Source organism: Bos javanicus, chromosome 19 (genome assembly GCF_032452875.1).
Source record: "Bos javanicus breed banteng chromosome 19, ARS-OSU_banteng_1.0, whole genome shotgun sequence".
Lineage (NCBI taxonomy): Eukaryota > Metazoa > Chordata > Mammalia > Artiodactyla > Bovidae > Bos > Bos javanicus.
The window spans coordinates 35,930,468-35,942,553 of NC_083886.1; the positions used below are offsets into that span (position 1 = coordinate 35,930,468).

The 12,086-nt window shown below is 55.1% G+C and overlaps 1 protein-coding gene across 2 annotated transcripts; it reads left to right on the top strand.

Moving 5' to 3' along the window:
- Positions 1 to 67: 67 nt before the first annotated feature.
- On the top strand, positions 68 to 11,608 carry ATPAF2 (ATP synthase mitochondrial F1 complex assembly factor 2). Of its 2 annotated transcripts, XM_061391256.1 has the most exons (8): positions 76 to 247; positions 5,507 to 5,551; positions 5,798 to 5,943; positions 6,652 to 6,749; positions 8,086 to 8,166; positions 9,865 to 9,977; positions 10,357 to 10,472; positions 11,193 to 11,608. In XM_061391256.1, exons 1-8 carry the CDS (start codon positions 115 to 117, stop codon positions 11,328 to 11,330), a joined length of 870 nt encoding a protein of 289 aa, XP_061247240.1. In that variant the 5' UTR covers positions 76 to 114; the 3' UTR covers positions 11,331 to 11,608. The 2 variants fall into 2 exon arrangements, with proteins under 2 accessions (XP_061247241.1, XP_061247240.1); XM_061391257.1 differs by lacking the exon at positions 5,507 to 5,551 and having other exon boundaries at positions 68 to 247.
- Positions 11,609 to 12,086: the final 478 nt, after the last annotated feature.

Below are 12,086 nucleotides of genomic sequence, written 5' to 3' on the forward strand. Positions count from 1 at the left end.
GTGCCGGCGACCGGTGAGGAGGTTTGTGGAGTCTGAGCACGCGGCGTGTAGTCCCTCCGCTCCGTGTTCCCCGCGCTCTGGTCTCCAGCGGTCATTCTCTGAGGCCCCCGCGCGATGTGGAGGCGCTGCCTTCGGCTGCGGGACGTGGGGCGTCGCCTCCTGAACCTGCCCCGAAGTGGCCTCACCGCCTCCGAGGGGCTGGGGCCAAAGCTCCCTACCCCCATCCGGGCCTACGTGCCCCCGGCAGGTGAGGGAGGCCAGGGCGGAGCAGGCTGAGGGGTCGGCCTTGCAGCGTCACACGTCGGGAGGGAAGTTCCCCGCGAGGGCAGGGATCGCTCCAGGGCACACGCGCGTCGTTTCCTTTGGCAGGTGCGGTTTTTCTCTCTTTCATTGGGGAAGCAGAGGTCATCCTTGTTTTCAGGCGGGGAAATTCGACTTCTGGGTCGGGATTGCGCCAGAGGCGCAAAGCAGACTCTGAGAGGTTTGCGGGGCAAAGGCCAGTCTGCTAGGCTGCTTTCTGTGTCCCCGCGACCGGCTTTAAGTCATCCATCCCGGCCGCTTGCTCCGCAGCTGTCCTGGCCCTGCCTCCTGCTGCCCTCCCAGAATACCTGCCACCTCTTCTAAGGAGTTGACACCCCGTGCCTTCTTCCTGCATTTCCGACTCGGATGAGGCTTTCTGTAGCGGATCTTTCGTTACTCCTAGGGAGAGATTTTGGGATAAGAGTGGGACTGACTTTAAGTGAGTGAAGACAGTAACGCTTTCTTTCCAGCCAGTTAATACTGTGCTGAAGTTGGGGGTAAGGAAAAGGTCACTGCGGTGTTGGAGCTGTTCCGAGGACGCCCGTGTGGCCTCCAGCCCCCTACCAGCTGTCCCAGCCATCAGCTGCATAGAGAAGAAAGGTCTTCAGAGAGCCTGCCTGTCCAGCTGAGAAGTACACCGGTGAAGTCCAAGCTGGGGGTCTCTGCTTACAAGTTGTCTGTTGTCTGCACAAGTGGTTTAGCTTCTCAGTGTCTGCCTCATCTAAAGAGACAGCTTGTGCTGGTTTGAGGGAGATGCTATAGATAGGGAGGCCAGCCTGCCACCTGTTTTTGTAAATAGTTTTCCTGGAACCCAGCCCCCCTCATTCACTGACACACACCTAAGGCTGTTTTCATTACGGTGCAGAGTTGGCTGGTTGTGCCAGACACCGGATGGCCTGCAAAGCTTAAAACACTTTGGCTTTTTACAGAAAATGTTTGCCAACCGTGCTGTGGATGCTAGAGCGGTTTGGGGGAAAAGTGTTTAGTCATCTGGCCCGTTTATAGTAATTGCTGTGGTAGATACATTTGCCCTGAAGAATTTTTAAACAGCTTTACTGAGATGATGCACTTAGAATTCACTCACTTAACCGTGTACAGTTTAATGGTCCCTAGTGGCTCAGGTGGTAAAGAATCCGCCCTCGTTGCGGGAGACCTGGGTTCAATCCCTGGGTTGGGAAGATCCCCTGGAGGAAGGCATGGCTACCCACTCCAGTATTCTTGCCTGGAGAATCCCCATGGACAGAGGAGCCTGGCGGGTTACAGTCCATGGGGTTGCAGTCGGACATACTGAGCGATTAAACACAGTATACTCAGAGTTCTGCTGCCATCAGTTCTAGAAACTTCTTATGACCCCAAAGGATCCCTGTACCCTTTAGCTGCCACTCTGAGTACCCCGCCCCCGCCCCATCCCTCCAGCCCTAGACAACCACTACTTCATTCTCTGTATCTATGAAGTGAAGTCGCTTAGTCGTGTCTGACTCTTTGTGACCCTGTGGATGGTAGCCTACCAGGCTCCTCCCTCCATGGGATTCTCCAGGCAAGAGTACTGGAGTGGGTTGCCATTTCCTTCTCCAGGGGATCTTCCCAACCCAGGGATTGAACCGGGGTCTCCCGCATTGCAGGCAGACACTTTAACCTCTGAGCCACCAAAGATCTGTATCTATAGATTTCCCTATTTTGGACATTTCATATAAATGGAATGTGGTCTTTTTTGACTGGCATTTCTCCATTTAGCGTATATTCAAGGTTCGTCCTAGGGTTAGCACGTGTCGGTACTTCATTCTTTTTCATAACTGGTAATATTCAGTTTTGGGGACACACCATGTCTTATTTACCCAGTCATTCATTGATGAACATTTGGGTGGTTTTCATCATTTGACTATTCTGAATGCCTTTGTAAACATTTGAATACAGGTTTTTGTGTGAGAATGTATTTTCGTTTCTCATAGGAAGTAACCTAAAAATAGACAGGACATCCCCAGTGGCTCAGTGTTAAAGAATTCACCTGCAAGGCAGGAGACCCGGCTTCGATCTGTGGGTCAGGAAGATCCCCTGGAGAAGGGAATGGCAACCCACTCCAGTATTCTTGGCTAGAGAATCCCATGGACAGAAAAGCCTGGTGGACTGCAGTCCACAGGGTCACAAAGAGTTGGACACAACTAAAGCAACTTAGCACTCATGCAAGAGTAGACTTGCTGGATCAAACGGTAGCTAACTAACTTTCTGAGGATTGGCCACCCCACTTTCCAAGGTGGTCGCGCCATTTTACATTTCCCCAGCAGTGTGTGAGGGTCCCAGTTTCTCTGCCCCCTTACCGACATCTGTCTGTCTGACTATGGCCTTCCTAGCTGGTGTGAAGGACTGTCATTTGAATTTCCCTGAGGATGAATGACCTTGGAAGAAAAGTTATGACCAACCTAGATAGCATATTTAAAAGCAGAGACGTTACTTTGCCAACAAAGGTCCGTCTAGTCAAGGCTATGGTTTTTCCAGTAGTCATGTATGGATGTGAGAGTTGGACTGTGAAGAAAGCTGAGCGCCGAAGAATTGATGCTTTTGAACTGTGATGTTGGAGAAGACTCTTGAGAGTCCCTTGGACTGCAAGGAGATCCAACCAGTCCATTCTAAAGGAGATCAGTCCTGGGTGTTCTTTGGAAGGAATGATGCTAAAGCTGAAACTCCAGTACTTTGGCCACCTCATGTGAAGAGTTGACTCATTGGAAAAGACTCTGATGCTGGAAGGGATTGGGGGCAGGAGGAGAAGGGGACGACAGAGGATGAGATGGCTGGATGGCATCACTGAGTCGATGGACGTGAGTTTGAGTGAACTTTGGGAGTTGGTGATGGACAGGGAGGCCTGGCGTGCTGTGATTCATGGGGTCACAAAGAGTCAGACACGACTGAGCACCTGAACTGAGGATGAATGATGTCAAAAAACATCTTTTTAGGTGCATTTTGGACACTTGTGCATTTTCTTTGGAGAAGTGTCCATTCAGATGCTTTGACCATTTCTAAGTTGGGTTACTTGTCTGTTTATTATTGAGTTGAGAGGGTTTTTTATATACTTGGCCCTCCCAGTTAGTCCAGAGCCGCCCCAGAATTGTGGGCAGTCAAAATCTAGCTGTGAGGCGTAAGGCCCGCCAGGTGGCGCTGTTTAGAAAGAGACCGCTGTCACGCCGCTCGGAGGAGGCACGGCCTCCGCTCGCGGTGCATTGTGGGGGTTGCAGTTCTGTCCCGAGCAAAGGCCTGCCCAGAGATTGAGGCTGATGAAAAGAGCACTAGTTAGCCCAGGGAGCCTGGGACAGGACAAGGAGTGTCGGGGGAGGTGACACAGAAAATCGCCTGTTTCTTTATATGGATTGGAGCAACCTTGCAGGGAAAAGGGGCCCCATGGACGTCAATTTCCACTTGTGCTCTCTTCACAGCCGCTTGTTAGCGTTCTCTGCCTATACATCCAGTTTTCTGTTGCCCAGCTTTTAAAATTCAGTGCTTCTCCACATTCGCATTTCTTTGTATCTGCATAGTCCTTAAAATTGCCATTTAAAAGGTACCACGTGTGGTTTTGTCATAGAAACAGATATTCTGTAAAGGGAGTGATTGTGCTCAAAATAAGGGTTCAGTATGACTAGCCTGTCTCTCCCATCTCCAACGATGGGGTTTCCATTGCTGTCAGCTCACCTCATCACTGAACATGTGGGTGCTTCACGGGCTCCTGGTCTCATGACTTGTCTCATGAGACCCTGGACCTGGGAGGGTCCCGGCAGAAAACCTCTGTCTTTTGAAATTGGGGAGTGTGGATTCCACCAATTGAGTTTTCCAGATCCTGTTCTCCGCGCCTGTGTGAACCCCTAATGTGACTCCCTACTCTGTCAGCCCTCCTTGCGGTGACCTGCCAGGGTCCTCCCCAGATCTGGGCCTCTCCAGCCATCCTCTGCCCTGTGACTGCAGGCTCACCCTGCCCACCACCTTCCTAGCTCTGAAACCTGCTCTCTGAGGCCCAGCACCTTCCTGTGAACGGTTCCTTCTCCTGGAAACTCCCCACCCCCATGCCCTGGAAAGCCACCAGTGCAGGTGGGCCTGCCCACTCTCCTGTGGCTCTTGGGTGCCATCTGGCTGTGAGGAGGTCTTCCTCTAGCCCAGACGAGACGAGCCTTCCCGGTGCATGTTTGCAGCTTGTCTGGTCCTCTGGCGTCCACGGTTGCTTTATTGTTCGCCTAGATTAGTGTCCGTCGTCCCATGAGACAGGACGTACCTCATGAGCAGGGTGGCTTTTGAGTCCTGCCCTGGGAGGGGGCTGATCCTCAGCAAGTTTGTTCCTTCCCCCAGCAGAGCCCTGAGCCCACTGGCTGACATCTCTGATCAGGTGCAGAAGTGGCCTGGCTAGGGTAGAGGAGGTGGGCAGAGGACGAAGACCCCCTCAAGGGAGACCTCGCTATCCCGGCAGCTTTGTGTGGTTCAAGCTCTGTCATCCATCTCTGCCTCCAGCCACCCCTACTCCACCCCCAGCTGCCCCTCAACCCCCAGGTCTCTCGACCCATCTCCAGCCATTGGCATGTGTAGAATGCTCTGCTGGCACTTCCTGCTGGTGGGTGGGCCCATCTCCCCCAGAGATGGGTCAGAGTCTTCAGATCCCCCCACCCCAGCCCTCTGCTTCCTGCCGGATATGGCCTTGGACTTGGCTTCCCTACCAGGCACTGGAAAACGTGCTGGACATAGTCTGGACGCCTTGACCCAGGTCTCCCAACAGATGCAGGGGCCTCTGGACTCAGTCTTACCTGCTGTCTGAGTGAGACCAGGCTGGCATATAAAGCAGTGGGCAGTGGGAACTTCCTATTTGGGTCAAAAGTATGAGAGAAGTACTGTTGTGATTTCAGACAAAGGTGGTAAATTTTGCCATCGTAATACTTCATCATGTTGGTGGTCACACCATCTGTAGATTCAAGTGTGTTGTGCTGGGGGGTGGAGGGGCGTTGGAGAAGTCTTGGAGTCAGGCAAGCTGCAGCTTCATGACACGGCCACTGTCCTTGGGAGCTGGTGGGGCTGTGGCTCCTCCTTCCCTGCTTTACCCAGTAGCTATTGACCATGTGGAGCGAGGAGACTGGGCGCTGCCATGGAAGTCTGGGTGGTCAGTGTCAGTGTCAGCAGTGAGGTCATGAGCGCCTCCACTCCTCCTTTAACTGCACTTTTTGAAAAATCTTTCCCACAGAAAGGAAAAGGTTCTATCAGAATGTCAGCATCTCACAGGGTGAAGGTGAGTGTCTGGAATTTTCTCTGCCTCTTGTTTTTGTTTATTTCTGTGAATGGGAGGTGAGGGACACTTTTCACCTCCAGCCAGCTCTTTGGTGAGCTTGTCCCAGTGCTCTTGTTGGGTATGTTTCTATAAGCCATTCCCCACGCAGGGACTTGGGGCATCTTGCATCAAATCAAGTAGCTAAATATAGGGGTGATCACTCCACTCTGCCTATCAACCTGAGAGGTTTCCGTTTGATCTTTCAAGGTGGCTTCGAGATCAACCTGGACCACAGGAAGCTGAGGACACCCCAAGGCAAGCTCTTCACTGTCCCCAGCGAGGCCCTGGCCATTGCTGTGGCCACTGAGTGGGACTCCCAGCAGGACACCATCAAGATGTACACCATGCACCTGGTAACAGGTCACAGCCTGCCCCTGTGGCCACCACAGGCTTCCTGGGGCCCTGGGAAGAAGTAGGGGTCCTGTCCTGATTCCAGTAAGGCTCTGGGAGGCCCCCTGCAGACAGCCCACCCCACCCCCAGCCCAGGGCCTGGTTCTTCCAGAGTCTTGGAACACAAGTCCTTCCCTGGCCACTTTTCCACTGCAGTAGCCACGCTTTGTTTGGTTGGCTCTTGTGCTCTGTGGTGGTCTAGGTCAGGAAGAGACAATGTGTGGAGAGTCCATGTTTCCTGGCACGTGGACCCAGGCCCCAGGCAGGCTCCTCGGCCTCAGGCCTGTGAGCCAGCCTCCCCTGGACTGTGGGGGAGCAGGGGTGACGGCTGCAGACAGAGCCTTAGAGTGGCTCTGCAGTCCACAGGGAGGATCCAGAGAAGCTGTCCTGGCCTGGCAGCTCTGTCCCCTGCCGTCTGAGCCTCAGGGAACTGGGTGGTGAGCAACTTGCCCGGATCCAGCAGTTCATTCATGTCTCCTGACTCTGGTCTCCCTGGGCCTGGGTGTCCATGGCTCTGAGACATCACTGCTGTCATAGTGGTAGCATCTCCTGGAAAATAGCACAGGGCCTGGTGGTACAGAGCCTGAGACCTTGAGGGAGTTCATTCCTCCTAGGGCCTGGGCAAGGCCCTTAGGATGCTGATGGGCTTTCTCTCTGTGCCTTTGATCCAGACCACACTGTGCAACACATGTCTGGACAACCCCACCCAGCGGGACAAGGACCAGCTCATCCGGGCGGCTGTGAAGTTCTTGGACACCGACACCGTCTGGTAATGGATGTGTGGGTGGCCTTTCCCAGGGCCCCAGCAGGTCCCTCGGGCCTTTTGCTCAGAGTGGTCTCCGTGGAGGAGGCAGTGGACCCTCTGACTCCTCAGTGCTCTACTGCTCTGCAGACCACGGGACAGAGGACGTGCCGGATGCACCAGTGTCAGGACCAGCCCTCCCATAGCCCAGCAGCTGCCCCCTGGCCTGGGACGCAGGGGCTGTTAGCCTCTGTGGCTGTCGCAGGCTCCACGGCCCAGGGGTCACTTCTGACCATTAGCATGTTCTCACAGGCATGGTCATCGCTCCTCAGCTGGGCTGCAGATGGTCCTTGGCATCCAGAAGCTGGTCTCCTCCTTGGCTGTTTTCGCAGCCAGGTTCTTAGGGTGTTGACTGGATGCGGAAGGAACAATTGAGCCCCCCATATGCTCTGGGGTTACCACCCAGGTGGCACTTGAAGTCTGCTCCGGGGTGAGGGGCAGAGCGGGCCCCTGCAGAGGCCATGGTGCTGCTGTTGGAATGTCTATGCCATCTGTGTTGGGGACAGTTTGATGACAGGGAGGGTGCCCTTCCAGTCCAGCTCAGGGAGGGGGTCTTCTTGAGAGCATCCCAGCTCAGAGAGTAGAGCCATGGGAGCCTCCCTCTGCCCTAGGGCCACTCCTCCCCATTGGGCAGCACCCCCTCCATCCCTCTGCACCCCCACTGCCTCTCTGCCACTCTCTCACACCAGCCTGGCCTCCCTGAGCTCACCCGTTGGGTTCCTGTCCCCGGCACCCTTGAACTCAGCTGACCCTAGCTCTGTCTCTTGGTCAGAACAGTGGCCTGGCCTGAGGTGGCATCAGGCAGGGCCACCAGCAGCCGCATCTGTAATTGGGAGGGAGGCAGGCTCACAAGGGGTGTACAGGCAGCTGGGTCTTGCCGCCTCTGGGGAGAGGAGGGGACTGTAGGATGCAGTGATGAGCTGGCACAGAATCCTAGGACCAGGGGTGCGAGTCAGGACAGTGTAGTGTAACGAGCAGCACTGGGCAGCTCTGTGGGCTCTGACTGGTCAATAACCAGGGACATTTGGGACAGTAGGACTCAAAGTCAAGGGTCCAGGGAACCCTTGGAGGGCTTATGAAGCTGCAGGCTCCTGGTCTCTGCCCTGTGATGGTGTGGGTTTCCAGCAGGTCCTGGATGAGCCCTGGGCCACTCTTAGAGAGCCTTGCTAGTATAGGGGGAAGGCAGGGGTGGAGGGGTGGTGGTAAAGAGGTTTTCTGCTGTTGCCTTTCACGTTTCTGTATCTGTCACTGGACAAGAGAATTGTACTTGTTTATTAATGGAGACACTTTTGCACTGAATTAGCTACAGGGTGGAAGAACCAGAGACGCTGGTGGAGCTGCAGAGGAATGAGTGGGACCCAGTCATCAGCTGGGCCGAGAAGAGGTGAGATGCCCCACACCCGGCAGCTGGGGTCTGGGCCACACTGGACAGCCAGGGCCCTGAGCTGGTCGACGTTCTGAGTTCGGGGCACCAGAGGACTTGGACAGTACAGGCCCCCTTGGGGGTGGTTGCAGCTGAGTGCTTCTGCCCCATTGGCTGTGCGACTTTGGGCTGGTGACCTGATTCCTCTGAGCTTCCCTTTCTGTGTGTGGGGCTCGTGACCCCTGCCTCCCTGGGTGTCATGAGGAGTACACGGAGTGCTGCACACTGCTGGGCACACAGTGGTGCCTCCACTGGCCACTCCCACCCTGCTCGCTGTCACAGTTGCTCTGTGGCTGAGTCACAGAGCCAGGTGTGTGACCTGGACACACATGGAGGACAGTCTGGGCAGGGCCTTGTGGAGGGCCAGTCCAGGGACTGGTGAGGCCCAGTGGCTTCCTTCCCAGGAAGACACTTGTGCAGAGTAGACAGACCAGTGATGTGAGCGGGGTTAGGTCAGGTTTATTTCATCCCAGGGTTGTTGGGAAGGGCTCCTAGCCTGGGCTCTCCGACCTTGGTATTCTGTAAGCTTGCACACTTGGAGTGGTTTGGACGTAGCATTTTTCATCTGTACACATTTCCTGCACCCATGATGTGTTGGCATCCTCTGGTTTTGTAGTAAGAGGTGGAGCCAGTGCACTGAAGGATCAGGTAAAACCTGACAACTGGACGCCACGAGAGAACCGTGAGGATGCGATGCTGTTTCACTGGGGAGTTCAGTGACGTGAGACATGAGCTCGCTGCCTGCAGGTTTTTGCTGTGGTACGAAGTTGTCCGCTTTTGGTGGCAGTTAAGATTTCTCACCCATAATATTAATAGATAACAGGAAAATGTGGCCCCTTCCTGTGTTTCATTTGTACTATGAGAAGCTTCAGGAAGAGTGTTTCTAAACCAATGAGAAAGATCAGTGATATATGAAAGAAAATTACAAAAATTGCTTTCATTTCATTATGTTTTTCCTGCATTTTGCATAGCTATGATTGTTCTTGAAAGTTTTGTTTTTGAAGCCAGCTCATGTCCTCTGGGACAGTGCCTTGTGTGTGTGATGGAGGCTTATTAATAAACATGTGAAAAAGTGATTGACCGATACAGGATTGTGGCTTAGTCGGTAAAGGATCTGCCTACAGTGCAAGAGACCCAGGTTCGATCCCTGGGTGGGGAAGATCCACCGGAGGAGGAAATGGCAACCCATTCCAGTGTTCTTGCCTGGAGAATCCCATGGACATGGACAGAGAAATCTGTCAGGGTACAGTCTGTGGGGTTACAAGAATCAGACATGACTTAGTGACTAAACCACAGGATATATGCAAATACCGTTGTAAGGAGAACAGTATTTGAAAGAAGCCTTTTATGATTCACACGTGAAGACTTCCTTCTGAAAAGCAGGCAGCCCACAGCTCTGATGGACCTTCATGCCAATGAGTTCGAGTTTCAGGAGCTGCCTGTGGCCCCTGCTTCCTGACTTGCCAGCCCTAGCTTCATGCATAGTTGATCTGTCCTCTGCTCCTAAGGGGCAGAAGGTTATAGGTCAGGAGGCCTGACGGCAGTGGCTCCCAGAACCCCCAGTGGGGCCTGTGTGTGCTGGGCAGGCTGGGGCTTTGCTTCTGGCCGGAAGCAGGGCTGTGCAGCTGGACAGACTCACACGGGGTCTCTTTCTTCTAGATACGGCGTGGAGATCGGCTCTTCCACCAGCATCACGGGGCCCAGCATCCCCGCCCGGACTCGGGAGGTGCTGGTCAGCCACCTGGCTTCTTACAACATGTGGGCCCTGCAGGGTGCGTGGTGTTTCCTGTGGGCCATGGAGGGTGGGCATGATGGGCATGGTGTGCAGAGCCCAGGATCGCCAGAGCACTGGGTTGGCGGGGAAGACGCTGTCACCTGGTTCATGGACTGGCAGGCTCACCCCTCCCAGGAGGACGTGGCTGTCTCCTCTTCAGGAGCCTCCATTCCAGTCCTCCTGTCCCAGCTATAGTCACAGGGGTGGAGTGCTCGCTCTGACGGGCAGAGCCGGGTCTGGTGCCTACCCAGGCAGGGGCAGAGGAGGGACTCCTGAGGAGAGCAGAGGCTCCTGAGAAGGTGGAGGGGCTGGCACCCCACCTGGTGGCTCCCTGCACATAGCAGGACCCTTGGGCCAACCTGGCTGTGTCCCCATAGGGATTGAGTTTGTGGTGACCCAGCTCAAGTCCCTGGTGCTGACCTTGGGCCTGACGGACCTGCGCCTGACGGTGGAGCAGGCTGTCCTGCTGTCGCGCCTGGAGGAGGAGTACCAGGTGAGGCGGAGGTGGGGCCCCACTGCGGTGGAGGCTCAGGGTGGCCCCCAGATGCCCTGGGGCCACCTGTGTGCTCACGGAGGCTAAGCCTGGACACGAGACCGGCACACTGTGGTCACCGAGGCTGCTTCGAGTCCATGTCTGATGTAGTGGCTCAGAATGAACAAGGCTTGGCTGCTCTGCCGTTGGTATTTTTTTAACTCAGAATCACCGTGTTCTCTGCAGTTCCTTTGTTACTTCTCCAGCCTCAGAAGGTTAATTGCTATTACAAATTGACTCCTAGCATGATGAAAAGCCTTTTGTAATGACAGTTTTTCCCAAGTTGGTCTAGTTATCTGCTTGGAAAAATGCCAGGGGGAGAAGCTGGTTTGTGTCACGAGAGAGCCGGCGACTATGGTGTCAGAGCCGGCTGGGTGGGGGCAGGGGCGGGCAGCAGGAGCAGGAAGCCTGCCTTCTGGTCTGGGCTCTGTCCTTGGCTGCAGGACCCAAGTGGGGCCGTCGTTCTCTGAACTTCACTTTCTCCCCAACACACAGTTCTCTTGAGTATAAAACGCTCTTCAGATATTCTGGACACCCAGAATGCAGGCAGATCCCAAGTGTCAGGGTGGGCAGGCCAGGCCTCCATTCTCACCTGCCGCTCCCCTGCATGCCTCCTCTCCGCAGCCGTGGGTGGTTGTGGCTCTGGCAGTCACCCTGCAGCCTGTCCCGTCCTCTCCACAGATCCAGAAGTGGGGCAACATCGAGTGGGCCCACGACTACGAGCTGCAGGAGCTGCGGGCACGCACGGCCGCCGGCACCCTCTTCGTGCATCTCTGCTCCGAGAGCACGGCCGTCAAGCACAAGCTGCTGCAGGGGTGACACCAGCCTCAGCCTGAGATGGAGATGCTGTGGCCAGCGGAGGCCAGTGTGGGCTGAGCCAGCGCGCGGGTACCAGCGACTGGTTATACCCAACATTTCTCCGCCTGCAAGTGAGAGGAGCTGCCACTTGTCTTGTTCCTACTATCTTGTCTGGGTCCCGGAGGCCACCCTGCTGACCAGTGTCCACTCACTGCCCAGCAGGACTTTCTTGTCTCGGAGGTCTTAGTGGCCCTCAAACTTTTTTTTCCCCTGGTTTTTAATCAAACTTTTAAAGTGAAGCTGTCTGTTTCTGTTTGTTCCTACTGTTTTAGCAAAGTGATTTACTTTTGAAAACAGAAAACAGTCTTTGTTGTTTCTGGGTTAAAAGCCTGGGCAAGGTCACCTGACGCACACACATCCTGTTCAAGGAGCCACTGCAGGGCCCTGACGCAGGGGGGTCTCGGGTGCCTGGGCCCAGATGAGGGAGCGGGAGGAGTCTGCAAAATTCGGGCACAAAGGCTCCAGAGCCACCCAGCCTTGCTCACCCGCCTCCCCTCTGGGCGCTGCCTCCCCAGCACTGTCCCCACACCCTGAGTGTGCTTGGAGGAGGTGCTTGTCACCTCCCCACCTCACGGGTAACACCAGCGGCGCTCTCAGCTCTAGAGGGTCCTAGGGTCCTCATGGCCTCCACCTTGGAAAGCTGGCTGGGCCCCTGAGGAAGGGTCTGCCCGGGACAAGAAGGGGCAGCCAAGAACCTAGGAGCCACTCTAAGCAGTC

Bases quoted from the DNA above. Each gene is read 5' to 3' on its own strand.
- ATPAF2 (XM_061391256.1), top strand. From the start codon at position 115: ATGTGGAGGCGCTGCCTTCGGCTGCGGGACGTGGGGCGTCGCCTCCTG. The intron at 5,944-6,651 runs GTAACAGGTCAC...CCTTTGATCCAG, and splicing joins AGATGTACACCATGCACCTG to ACCACACTGTGCAACACATG. The intron at 9,978-10,356 runs GTGCGTGGTGTT...GTGTCCCCATAG, and splicing joins CAACATGTGGGCCCTGCAGG to GGATTGAGTTTGTGGTGACC.